This window comes from Takifugu flavidus, chromosome 14 (genome assembly GCF_003711565.1).
Source record: "Takifugu flavidus isolate HTHZ2018 chromosome 14, ASM371156v2, whole genome shotgun sequence".
Lineage (NCBI taxonomy): Eukaryota > Metazoa > Chordata > Actinopteri > Tetraodontiformes > Tetraodontidae > Takifugu > Takifugu flavidus.
Genome location: NC_079533.1, coordinates 9,854,438 through 9,866,748, shown reverse-complemented (window position 1 = coordinate 9,866,748; position 12,311 = coordinate 9,854,438). Strand labels below are relative to the sequence as shown.

General features: G+C 43.3%; 1 protein-coding gene across 1 annotated transcript; it reads right to left on the bottom strand.

Annotated features, from left to right (window-relative positions):
* Positions 1-2,410: 2,410 nt before the first annotated feature.
* LOC130538006 (LIM/homeobox protein Lhx1-like) lies at positions 2,411-6,263 on the bottom strand. The gene is made up of 5 exons (XM_057055216.1): positions 5,647-6,263; positions 5,209-5,429; positions 4,728-5,002; positions 3,946-4,102; positions 2,411-3,691 (listed from the first exon to the last, which is right to left on the bottom strand). The coding sequence occupies exons 1-5, from the start codon at positions 5,814-5,816 to the stop codon at positions 3,321-3,323; spliced, it is 1,194 nt and encodes a 397-aa protein (XP_056911196.1). The 5' UTR covers positions 5,817-6,263; the 3' UTR covers positions 2,411-3,320.
* Positions 6,264-12,311: the final 6,048 nt, after the last annotated feature.

Genomic DNA, 12,311 nt, shown 5'->3' with positions numbered 1-12,311 from the left:
ACTGAAAGAGGCTGATACAAATCTTGCCTCCTATCCGGGAGCTTCGGCTTTTGCGAGTGAATGACTTGTCTGTATCAATAATGCGCTGAAATCTCCTCAGCACTTGGCCTCGCTGATTAAACAGCGCACGAGAAAGAAAGTGGGTGGGGAACACTCACAATTCTGTCCTCTTCAACTTTAATCAAGAGTACACTGACGTGCACCCACCCCCCCACCCCCACTCCCGCCCTTTCATAATAATGGAACGCTAAAAATTCAGGAGGCAGGCTCCACATCAATCACTCGCCAGATTTGAGTCCAATGCAATAAATATGTAAATGAGGAGCAGCCAATGTCTCACAGCTTTGAGATCAGTGCGGGGTGGGAAGGGGGGGTGGGGGGTGTGTATTAATTGCCCATGGCCAGAGGAATCCTATTACTGTGGGCATTGATTATAAAACTGTATGTGTGAATGATTTTCATGCAGTAGCCTTTAGCAAAAATAAAAATAAAAAACTATATATATACTATATAGAATCAAATTGGGCCATGATGTGCAGGCGTCCAAAAGAAAACAACAGCAACAAAGTGACAAGATCCATCTTCAAATCAGATTCTAATACAACAAAAAGGTTTTTTTTTATTGAAACTTACATCACTTTAGTAGTAGCCAGTGTTTTTATTCTATTGGGTTTCAGATTTTGCCTGAGGTTGTGTGTGTTCTGCTTTATTTAACAACCTTTCTCCATTCTTAAAGGCTGTTAGCAAATCTTTATTGTAAGAGGGGGAAGGACTCGTGAAAAAGGTCATAAAAGAAGTTTATATAAAACTGTGTGTTTTTGTAGACCAATGAATATTAATGGCAAAATGAACTCTAAATAAACTCAGCCCTCACTTTATAAAATGTAAAATAGAAAAGCCATGCAGGTATTTTGGAAACAAACAGATTTTCAGCACAACCACATTAAAACTATATATTTTTAGTCCTCAGAGGAGGAGCAGCAGTCCAGGCACCACCAGCTTTAAACTCATTCATTTATGCTCGTGTTTGACTTGTAAATCTCTCTTTTAATCAGACAAGCGGGCATTCGTTTGGGCATCAGCTTACCATTGTGTCCAAATATTTAAAAAAAATCTAAGCTTAAAGATTAACTTTGAACAACAGAATATGACGCCGTTTAAAAGATGTGATATTTGTATCAGTGTTCAGAATCCCAACAATTCTTCACAACATCGATCACACGTGTTCTGCTCTACTTAGGTTTAGCATTAAATTTATTAATGATAAACCGAAGAAAAATCAAAAATGACCTTAAACTTTATCCTGACAGGAACATGTCATCTGCTTCGATCTTCTAAGTCATAAATAAAATAAAAAAGCAGTGTCAAGGGCACGTTTCCTGTACCGCTGAAGGGATCCTCTTAGTAAAAGATGACAATAATTGTACTTTGTAGAGATCTGAACCTGGATCACTGCACAAATGCCCCTCAAAACCAGAGCACAGATTCAAGAGAATTCACATTTATGTAAACAGTGAAGTTTATTTTACAGCTATGCTATAACTGTGCTCCCTACGCTGTTGGTATTATTATAGGTTGATACTAAAATTATTAGTAAATAATTACCAATTAGGCGTGTGTGTGTGTGTGTGTGTGTGTGTGTGTGTGTGTGTTGTGTGTGTGTGTGTGTGTGTGTCTGTGTGTGTCTGTGTGTGTGTGTGACTGACTGACAATGACTGACTGGAAAAAACAGTCGTCCACCTGAGTCACACATTATTTTGTTTCTCTGTCGTGTCAGACTGGAATTACGTTTAAGCATTTTCACAGTTTTTCTTTTCACACACAGTTGGTGGGCACTTTTAAACATTCAGCCTCATCCACAAAGGAACTAGTTGATAGAGATTACGACATATTAATCCAGCTCAAGACACCAGGCTGCCTATTAATGGTTGAAATTAGCCTCACCTTCATAAACTACTACTGCTGTCGCATATTTATCTTAATGGAGGGGTGATGTAATCTGAATTGTTTCGCTCTGACCTCACTGAGCTGACATCATCCCCTTAATAAACCTGCAGCTCTCTAATGTTCACATGAGCTATTGAAAAGGAATGCCGATCACTCGCTGCTGGATTTGAAAGTTTATTGATCGTCGCTGAGGTGTGTTTGAGAGGATCAACGTTGTCAGTAGCAACATGACCGAGATGTTGTGTCCACCGTGCTGAAAGAGGACAGACATTAGCTAAAGTCTCTCCATTACATGCTAGGAAAATATCCTGAGAGGTAAACAATGCTAATAAACAAGGTTGTAAATAACTGAAAATGTTAAAGCATGTGTGAATGGAATCCACCTGATATCATGACACTGTTTGCTCTAGAGCTACAGAGCTCTACCCCCCCCCCCCCCCCCCCCAAGTGAATAACAAATACCAACAATCAATATGCGCTTTATTTTACAGTGAATGGTCGTAAACATCAGTGCCACAAATGTAACAGTTAAGTGTGTTGTGAAAAAAACCAACCCTCTTTGTGCCACTGCCGGCAGCACGTGAGGGTGAACAACTTGACATTTTGCTTTAGAAGAAATGGAAGGTTGGAGTCTTGGCTGTTCTGCTGACTGCTCTGTGGGCATTTCCAAACATCCTCAGAGTGAGAATTTTAAAAGTGCCACCTCAGCAAAAGCTGCAGAGTCCCTCTGCGTCGTTTGGCAACAGTTTCATCATTGTTCGTGACATGCGAGCGCATGGGGAGCTACAAAAGTTTGGTTGCTATGCTTTAAAATGCCTCGATCCCGTACATTGCTGTGGGTCAAACTCCGACCCGCTGGAGCTTCAGGTTAACGCACGACTTCGCTGCCCAGTTCAGTAGTCTGGTGGCGGGATGAACCAGTTTACATATAAATATGACTAAAGATATCCTTCTAAAGGCAGACATGTTAGCGAGAAAGCCAGACAGCAAATGGAACAGCTGACAAATGTATCAGATAAAGTGTTGGCACCATCCTGAGAGACGTTTTTGGTCAATGTGTTCAGAATCTATAAAACAATGAACTCTTGTAAGAGGAAAAGAGCCGTTAACATCACTGCATCGACTCCTTTAGGCTAAATTTGCTTGAAATGTGCAACGGAAAAACATTTGTAAAGGAAACAAAAGGGTTGGGGATAAATAACTAAAGCACTTTCTGTGTTTGTTGGTTTATTGCTTGATCAATGAGGCATCGTAAAAATGGGTGAGTGAGTAAAATCCACAGTCAATAAACAATATTACCAGATTTCTAACACTTCAGACCAATAAATAAATAAATAAATTGACAAATAAATAAATAGATGAATAAACAAATATTACCAGACCGTGCCTTCGCTCATTTCTGAGGAGGGCTGCGACAGCTGGTTGGTGTAGCCGTTGTCACTGAGGGACACGTTAGTGTAGGGCGTCCCAGGGCCGCACATCTCTCCAGAGATGCTTCGACCCGAGCCTGGTGCGTGGGGCTCCGGGCTGGGGGAGTCTGCAGGGTGACGGGTGTCAGGGAAACACTGCAGCTCTCCAGCGTGGTGATGTCCCTGATGGTGGTGGTCCAGGACTCCTAAAGGGGTACCAGCAGGGATGGAGGTGGGCATGTAGCCCAAGTCTGCTGGCGTCTGGGCCTGGGATGATGGCGGTCCTTGGAAGTACTCGTAATTCCCTCCTGGACCATAGTAGTCACCAGGATAATCTGCATTAAATTGAGAAAAATATTACCGGGGTTAGTTCATGTGGTTTAAAATACACACCAGAACTATAGGAGGGTATTGATTTATTTGTTCTGGATCTAATCAAATCACCAGACCATGAAAAAAGGCTCAAAACAAGATAAACTGAACTAATTAAACTTCAGCCTGGAGAATCTCTTTAATTGACTTTCCAGTGAGTCCATTTATCACAAGCAAAGAAAGGAAAAATCAAGACAGTGTTCAAATGTTTACACACCGCCATAATAGGAGAAATGTGCCAGTTCGTCTGGTTCCAGTCGCTCTCCCAGCGCTCTCATCCTCCTCTGGCCGCGGAAGAACACATGTCTGCGGGAGCCCAGGGTGCTCAGCTGCTTCATGCGCCTCTCTTTGGACCTCCGGTTCTGGAACCAGACCTTTACAACAGGAAGGAGAGGAAGGACAATGTTTTGTTTTTTTTAAAAAAAAGAAAGATCAGGCGTCAGAACCGGCAGGATTAAACTCATCATTTCAACAGTTTAGAAGAGTGAAACATGCAAACGCTCCGCGAAGATGCGCTTGTTTGGTTGAAGACTTTCATTTAATTCTCGCCACACCGAAATATTAACTCAAAACTAAATTACAAACAAGGTAAATAATTTAAAAAGCAGCGTTTTCACGGTTAATTTGTAAATTTACCGAATACTCCAACAACTAAAAGAGACAATAAAAAACACAAAATAAAAATCAACAAAGCTTCTAAAACTAGTGAGGATATAAATGTATCCAACGTAAACACAAATTGGCCCTTTTCTTCCAAAACGCATGGATATTTGTTTTGGTTTGTTTTGCACTTTCTATATTTCAGTAGTTTATTGTTCGACATTTCAAATATTATTTTATTTTGATTTTTTTGTAGGTCGTTTGGAATTGAAAATAATGAACCAGACACAGACGTCAATGCTGATCTTCTCCACGCTTTGGTTAGTTTCAGCGGGTTGGAAGTCAACGAGCCACAGTGCATTTGCGCTTTATTATTCTTTTTCAAATCTATTTATTTACCTGGATCACTCTCATGTTCAGGCCGGTCTCCTGCGACAGCTGCTCCCGGATGTGTCTGGTGGGTTTCGGAGTGGCCGCGAACGCCGCTTTCAGCGTTTCCAGCTGCTTGGCCTTGATGGTTGTCCGGGGCCCGCGTCGCTTTCCGACGGCGCCTTGCTCGTCGTTTTCGTTGCCGCACGCGTCTTTGTCGGACAAATGTCCCGTTTCCGAGTCTTTCCCGTCGTCCTGCGGGTCCTGGGAATCTGGAGACATGCTCGGGTCGCTGCAGGAGGTGACTGTCAGGAGGGAAAAGATGGATGTTGGACCTTTCAAATCATTCGAGCCTTCATGGTAGATCAGCAGAATTTAAAATCAATTTATAATTGCATCTAAAATATTTCTGTGCTATAATAATAATAATAATATAATAATAATAATAATAACAATATTAATAATGACGACGATGATGATAATAACAACAATAATAATAATAATAATTCACCTGAAAGAAGGATTGTGTCTTTGCCACTAGAGTTGTGATAGTCCTCTTTGCAGACAAACTTGAATTCGTCCAGGACGTACAGCTCCTCTCCGGTGGACAGCTGTTTGTTGCACATCATGCAGGTGAAACAGTTCAGGTGAAACACTTTGCTCTTGGCCCTGCGCACCAGGTCACTTGGTAAAATGCCTTGCGCGCAACCGTCACACTTGGTGCCAAATCTCCTGTTCAAGAAAGACAAGCACACGGGCGCGATTACACACAAATAATTCAAGCAATTGTGCTAAAGTTAATACTAATTATTCACTAATGTAAATGTAAATTACACCGACATTGCCTGTGATGTGATTTGGGTAAAATGAAAGTGTAAATGTAAATAGAAAAAAAAGAAGACGACGATAGATTTATATATCAACAAGTAATAAACAACCCCTTGCTTACCTGAAGAAGTCATTCTTACAGTACAACTTCCCTTCTCGTGAAAAACACTTTTCTGACAAAGTACATTTGCAATCACAGCACTGGACGCACTTGACGTGCCACGGCCTGTCCAAAACTTTGAGCAGAAACCTATCAAGAATGGGCTTCTCGCAGCTGGCGCACTGGAGCATGCTGCCAGGAGATACTCCCAAACCCGTCGCTGGCTCAGATACACTTTTCTTTTTCTCAGAAATATTTGTTCCTCCGGCGTCCCGGTCACCTGGCTGCTGATGATCCAAGCAATCCAACGCGTCCAGAGCGATCAGAACAATTACATCACCATCCTTGAGGTAAAGCGCTGCTCTTTTGTTCCACGCAGGTCAACAATCCACACATGACCGACGGCTCCAAACGACAGACGAAACAGCATCTCTGAAACAGCCTTATATGTAGATCACGGCTCGGCCTGAGACGATCCGAAGTGGGCGCACAATTTAAAGGGAAAAGCCGCGTTTTCAGACGGTGTGACGGGTCCAGACAGGCGCCAGAGGTAAAGACAAATAAAGGAAAGACGCGCTCCCAACGCCTTCGATCTTTTCATTTGTATCCAATTTTCCTGTTACGAGCTCTCGGGATTGAGAGAAAGCGTGTAATGAGCGCACCTCCTGACGTTCAGCCTATTGCATATTAAGAAAGCCGTGACGTCAGGGCCAGGAAAACCTATAGGCAGTACTGTTCATTAGTATGAAGAGAAGAGTTAGTACAAAAGAAAAAAGAAAATAGCAAAATACAACTGGGGATTATTAAAAAATAAAAAAGCTACAAAAATAAGAATCCAGTGGAAAATAAGAATATTTTCAGATGAGAATTGTTTTATAACACATTATGTGTTATTAAGTTGAATATATACTTTATGTTACCATGAAAAACACAATTTAGTTTTTTTTTAAAAGAGGTTGCCACCTGAAGAGCAGCTGAGCTCCACTCATTTTATTTCTTTTAGAAAATAAAAGACGAAATAAGAAATCCGCAGTTTCTCCACCCTTTGTTTAAGACGAATCATTTAACTTTCTATCTTTTCTTCGCAGCCAGCATTCTCAAGAATATAGGGTCTGGTTCGATGATGATATCACGTGAATAAATTATTCCCTTTGGAAAAGCTTTGGGGGAAAGAAAATCAGCGCGCATCAGTGGCAGATGACAAATTATCAACAGACTTATCCCGGCAATACGGAGAGAGGACAGATGCCGAACACAAGCTTTTCTCACGGATTAATGCTGTGCAGCGGCATTATTCCTCATTTGGTTTGAAAGGACAAGGCTCACTAATGGTTCTAATCTGTGGCGATTGGCTGTCTTTTTTCCGATCTTATCGCGACGCGTTGGCGCGCTGGGAGAGGAGATAGCGCAGCTCTCCATACTGACTCCCTGTCTGGCAGATCCTGATATTTAAACTACCGAGCAGGGCCATTTAAAGCTTTTTCACATGTGCACTTAAACGAAAAATGCATATTCCGGTGGTAGTTGGCGCAATAAAGGCGGAAATATGGGGGGATTAAAACCGGACCTGGAGTCACCAATTCATTAAAAAGTGCCAAATCACGAAAGACGGATGGGGACTTTTAACCGCGCTTCCTTTCATTTTAAATATGAAATGTTTTCTGATATCATGTATATGAATTTATTTTCCCCAGTCTTCATTAACGTCAGTTGGAGTAGATTGCTGGAAAAGGAACTTTTAAAAAAAAATTTCCAGTCAAAGGTTGTTGTTTTTTTTAACCTTTGGACGCGCCAGACTTTAACAAACCCACACATGACCACGCAGTTCTGAACCATGCGCAACAGATGTGTTCAGATGGAGAGTGCCCGTTAGGTCTTGCCCTGGACATAAGTGACAGCTCCAAATGCAAGTGCAAATCATCACCAACACCCACTGCGATCGTGTGTAGGGGGTTGTGGGTGTAATATCTAAATTTTTGTCATGTGTGCAGGTGGTGTACGGTAAAATAAGAACAAAAAGATTAAACTGAATGACATCTAATGTAGATGAGGCCTGCTGGGGCTTTTGCACCATAAGAAACTGCCATTAATTTGTAGCATGATGTGAGAGATTGTACATTCCTTCCTCTTGTGTGAAATAATGATTCAGATGTGGTGCTTCTCATCAGTCAGTGCCCCTCTAATGGCACTCCTTGAGTCCAAACCCAAGTGGACCACCCAAGTTGCACCCTAATGCCAGCTAGTGTCAACTTACTGTACATCCACAGTAACAGGAGAGGTTTAGGGCAACAATTCTATTGCACAGATATGGAAGAATGTCAGGGAACTTCCACCCTTTGTGCCACTGTAGACGCTTCTATTAGTTATCGCAAAATTCTATGACATTTATCTACAGTAAAAAGTCTAAAATGGCATAAATGTCATGTGCTGCATGACCAGGGAGTAGATCTCATAAACACTGGAGGAGGGTTGATATTCTATGCTATATTAAGCAAGTAATTTTATAGAGTTTAAACGTGACCTCATTAAGCTAAATGAACGACCACGGTGGAAAGACCAGGGGGGAACAGGTACCTGCGGTGTGAGTTGTGTGCATAAGTGTCTCCGCCTTGGTTTGTATTTCTTCATTAGAGGTGTTGATTAGAAGTGAGTCTCCCAGTGAGCTGCCCCTCTGTAGCACTGCAGCACACAAGAGGTCTCTCCGCCACGGCGGAATCTGGCAGCGGGAGCGGTGTTTGTTTGGGTACAATAATAACAATAATAAAAATAATAATAATAAAGGCACGTCATTAATGTGTGTTAATTGCAGCTAATTAGCCCTAACAAGATGAACAGGACACCCGCTGGGACCATTCAGACAAATAATTTGTAGAAAACAAAATTAATTACCGGATGCTAATTAAAGTCAATTATAGCTAATTGGGGAGTGTTAGAATGGGAAAGTTAAAGAGAGGAGGGAAATACCCCAGCATGAACTAGCAAATACATCAACACCAGCTTGAGTCCCAAACCGTGACCTTCATCTAATCAGGTAAAAACCAACGGCCATTGATCAGTCTCATTGATGAGGGGATATCGTGATTAGGAAAGAACAAAGAACCGCCCGGACAACAGTTCAGACAGCTCACTCTGACAAAGTGAAGAAAATCTTTCTGTTGTTATTCTGTTTATGACCTCTCCATTTGAGCTGTGATCTATTACAGCAAATAAATGCATTGACATTTTCAAAAACAGCCATGAATTCAAGCAAAGCATCTATACAGCTATACAACAGAACTTAAAGCATAAAAAATATCCATTTATATAGATTTGTTTGATTAAGTTTGAGATCCTAAGGATGTTAGCACAGGAAACAAGTGACCACGAAGCAGGAAGCAGCATCCTCGCTAGCATCCTCGCTAGCATCACACACAGCCTATCTGCCCTCGGATAGGCTGGAAAACAGACAGGTCTAGACTAGGTTCGTGGAAAACTCCTTTGTCTAAGTGTGAATGTGTCAAATAACCTAGAAATCCCCCCTCCCCCCACCCACCCAATCAAGGGAGGCCATTTAAAACCATTTAATTTATGTGAAAACATTTTTTTTTAATAAACAATGGACATTTTTATAAGTGAAGAGGGTCAAGTGCTGGAGTTGTTTTCCACAGTGTGAGGATGAGCAATAGGGGCAATAGGATGGGGGCAGCAGGCACGGTGCAGAAGGTAGGAAACTTACCCATTGGAGGGGGGACAGAGCGTGATCTGCCCGAGGGTGCCGTCAGTGAAAGGACCCGAGGGACCGGGGAGCCCGCAGCCCCTGTGATGATGGTGATTGATGCTTCCACGATTCAGATGCCCCAGACTGCACAGCAAATTAAAAGGCTATTTTGTAAAGTTGTAAAGCACACGCGCACACACAGGCACACACACACACACACACGTTCCTCCTCAGTTCTGTCACAGATTCAGCTTTGACTTCTTTGGTGTCATCGGTCCCTTGGGGTGGTGTGGGGGGCTGTTCCCAGCCTTTTCACTATCGCTCATGCCGGATACGCTGCTGTGCGGCTTGTGCACATATGGGAGTGTGTGAATAGAGGCTGAGTATGGATCTGTGCACCAGGAGAAGACTGTAAATCAGTAGATGGACGCCGGCAAGCAAATATTGACAAAGACGCTCCACTGAGACACGAGGAGCAAAAAAAAGCTTCTGCAGAATTCAGCAGCCGCAGCAGCGTCCCCTCCCTTCAGCGCGCCACCTCCTTATCTGCACATGATTTAGAAATCATTTATCCTCAATTTGAATTGAATTGACCTAAGCGACTCGACGATGTCGTCGCCGCTGGGCGTGTGCCGTGCCCTGGAGCCATGCACGTGTGGAGAGGAGATAGAGACAGGCTGCATCGGTGTGGAGGGGAGAGCGGCTTTCGGGGAGGATGAGTCACATGCCAGAGGTCAAGCCGGTGTCAAGTGGGGAGTGAGGCCAGCTGAGCGGCCCCGGCCCCGCATTGTGTTCACCCACGCAGCTGGTGTCAGTTATCTGGGGTGTTTGTGAGGGGAGACGTGGTGGTGGGCAGGGCTGCGAAGGGTGGGGTGGAGGGAACGCCGGCTGCGTTGACAGAAAGGACGAGTGTGCTCGAGTGTGCGGTTGGGGGAATTGGAGTGGGGGGAGGGGGGGGGGGGGGGGTCTTGAGGGGCATATGGTTCAGAGGAGAAGGGCCCTCTTCCACGCAACACATGCCCAGTCTCTCACAAGCCGGTCAGCTGTCTCGCCTCATTCTAAAGGAAATGGTTATAAAAGTGGCCTTTCGTTTCATTGGTTTTGTTTCCATCTTTGATTAAGATAACTTTTTTCTTTGCTCGTCCACTTGAGATCCTATTTTTAAAGTTTCCTCAAGCACTTTGCTCAACATTTAAAATGCAGAGTATGATAAAGGCTGCTGCACCGATGCTGTTGCTGCCCATGTTAATAGAATTATGACATGATCTCAAATGTGGAGGGAAGAAAAGCTTGACGTAATCCCATGTTCTGATCATCTGCAACTGTATCTAACATAAATGTTTTATGGTGACAGAAAATCACGAGTTGGTCATCTTTTGACGTCATCATCGCCTCCAAGGCGTCTGCTATAATGCTCCGCACTGCACCATGGTCACAGCTCCTGCTGGACCGGTGTGAGCGGCCCGTAGCAGCTCATCACCTCCTCCCACTCATCCCAACCACCGAAGTTTGATGGGCAAAGATTGGGAAATCTGCTGTCTGAGGTGCTCCGTGCTTTAGGAGGCACATCTGCAAAGACGCTACCAACGGCAGCGAAACCTCCAAATATCAAAGACAAAATATGCTGCTTAATAAGAGGGACGGACACAATGTGTGTGTGAAAACACGGATGCGTCCAAATGTCAGACATCCCAGCCTTTACGCTTACCCCAGCGCATCTGTCAGTCTCTGATCTCTGAGTTGTATGCAAGCAGGGGAGTCATACGCACCGCATTAGAATGAAAGTGGTCTGCAGGAGTGCTGCAGACAGACTGTGTCCTGACGCTGCCGCCCACCCTTGTCTTTTCAGCTGAGCCTTCTTGTACTCATCCTTTCATTCCAGCAGCTCTCTGGGACTGGGTTTGTCCCAATGCACTAAACAGATGGGGGTCTCACAAAGGGCCAGTGCTTCTTGGCAAGCTGGTGTCCTACATGGCTGATTACACCTGAATGCCAAACCTAGAATTGATACAGTGGATGGTGGTCATGTTGGGCTGCGAGGGCAGCCAGAAGGAAAATCAGAAAACAAAATATCAGATGAAAGTGTCATTTAATAATAATAATAAAAAGAAGAAGAAGAAGAAGCAAACATGTAAGCGGTAGGTGCTAATTGCAGCCAAACATGTGGTTTTGTTGACAGAATTGTTGCTAATTGCCCAGTAAATCACCTGGCTTTACGCTGCTGTTAACAAAATCTTCACTTCAAATAATTTTGTGTGGAAGAGTCATCAGCGGTGGATGCAAGCAACAGACAAAGGTGTGCTGATCTGCTCGTATGGCGTCGATCAGTGTTGTTCCAGACTGTAACTCCTAAACCTGAAGCTACTTTGGTGCTAATGGGGCTGGTTTTTATCCAGAGTTTAGAGTTGAATAAACAATTGAAACACAATTGAAACACGAGGGATTTTATTTTGGAAAAATGCTCCCATTAATGGTGGCTCATAACTCCTCCTGCCCTCTCAAAGCTTTACTGTCATGTGACAACTCATTTAAGCTTTATTCAATTATTTATCCATCGGTTGTTCAGGCTTTAATTCTCCGTTTGGCTTTACGTGTAAACATAATCAACAGGGTGTCTTTCCTATACTAATTAATCTTTAATCCTCTGCAATTATTGTTGCATCTGCATGTTTTCTGTGTGAACTTCAATAATTTGAATACAAGTCATTGAATGAATGAGCAAAGGCAAAATCACAAATTTGCTCTGAACACACCTATTTGTTTATTTGATATAAAACTGTTTCATGGATCATTGCATACGAGCAAAGGTGCCTCTTTCCAAGTGCACACTCCTGAAATCCACTGTTTCCCCTCCCCAGTTTTCGCTCTCCATCTTCCCAACGGGGCTCCTATTTTGCTCGGAGATGGTGAGAGTGCGTGCAAGACAGAAAAGACAGCGAGAGACAGCCTACATGCCTGTAGCCAGACATTTTCAAGCAAACATAACAAA

What these genes read in the sequence shown, in the direction of transcription:
- LOC130538006 (XM_057055216.1), bottom strand. Translation starts at nt 5,816, where the DNA reads ATGCTCCAGTGCGCCAGCTGCGAGAAGCCCATTCTTGATAGGTTTCTG. An exon ending in TGTAAGAATGACTTCTTCAG is followed by an intron (nt 5,430 to 5,646) that starts GTAAGCAAGGGG and finishes TTTCTTGAACAG; the next exon opens with GAGATTTGGCACCAAGTGTG. An exon ending in AGACACAATCCTTCTTTCAG is followed by an intron (nt 5,003 to 5,208) that starts GTGAATTATTAT and finishes CCCTCCTGACAG; the next exon opens with TCACCTCCTGCAGCGACCCG.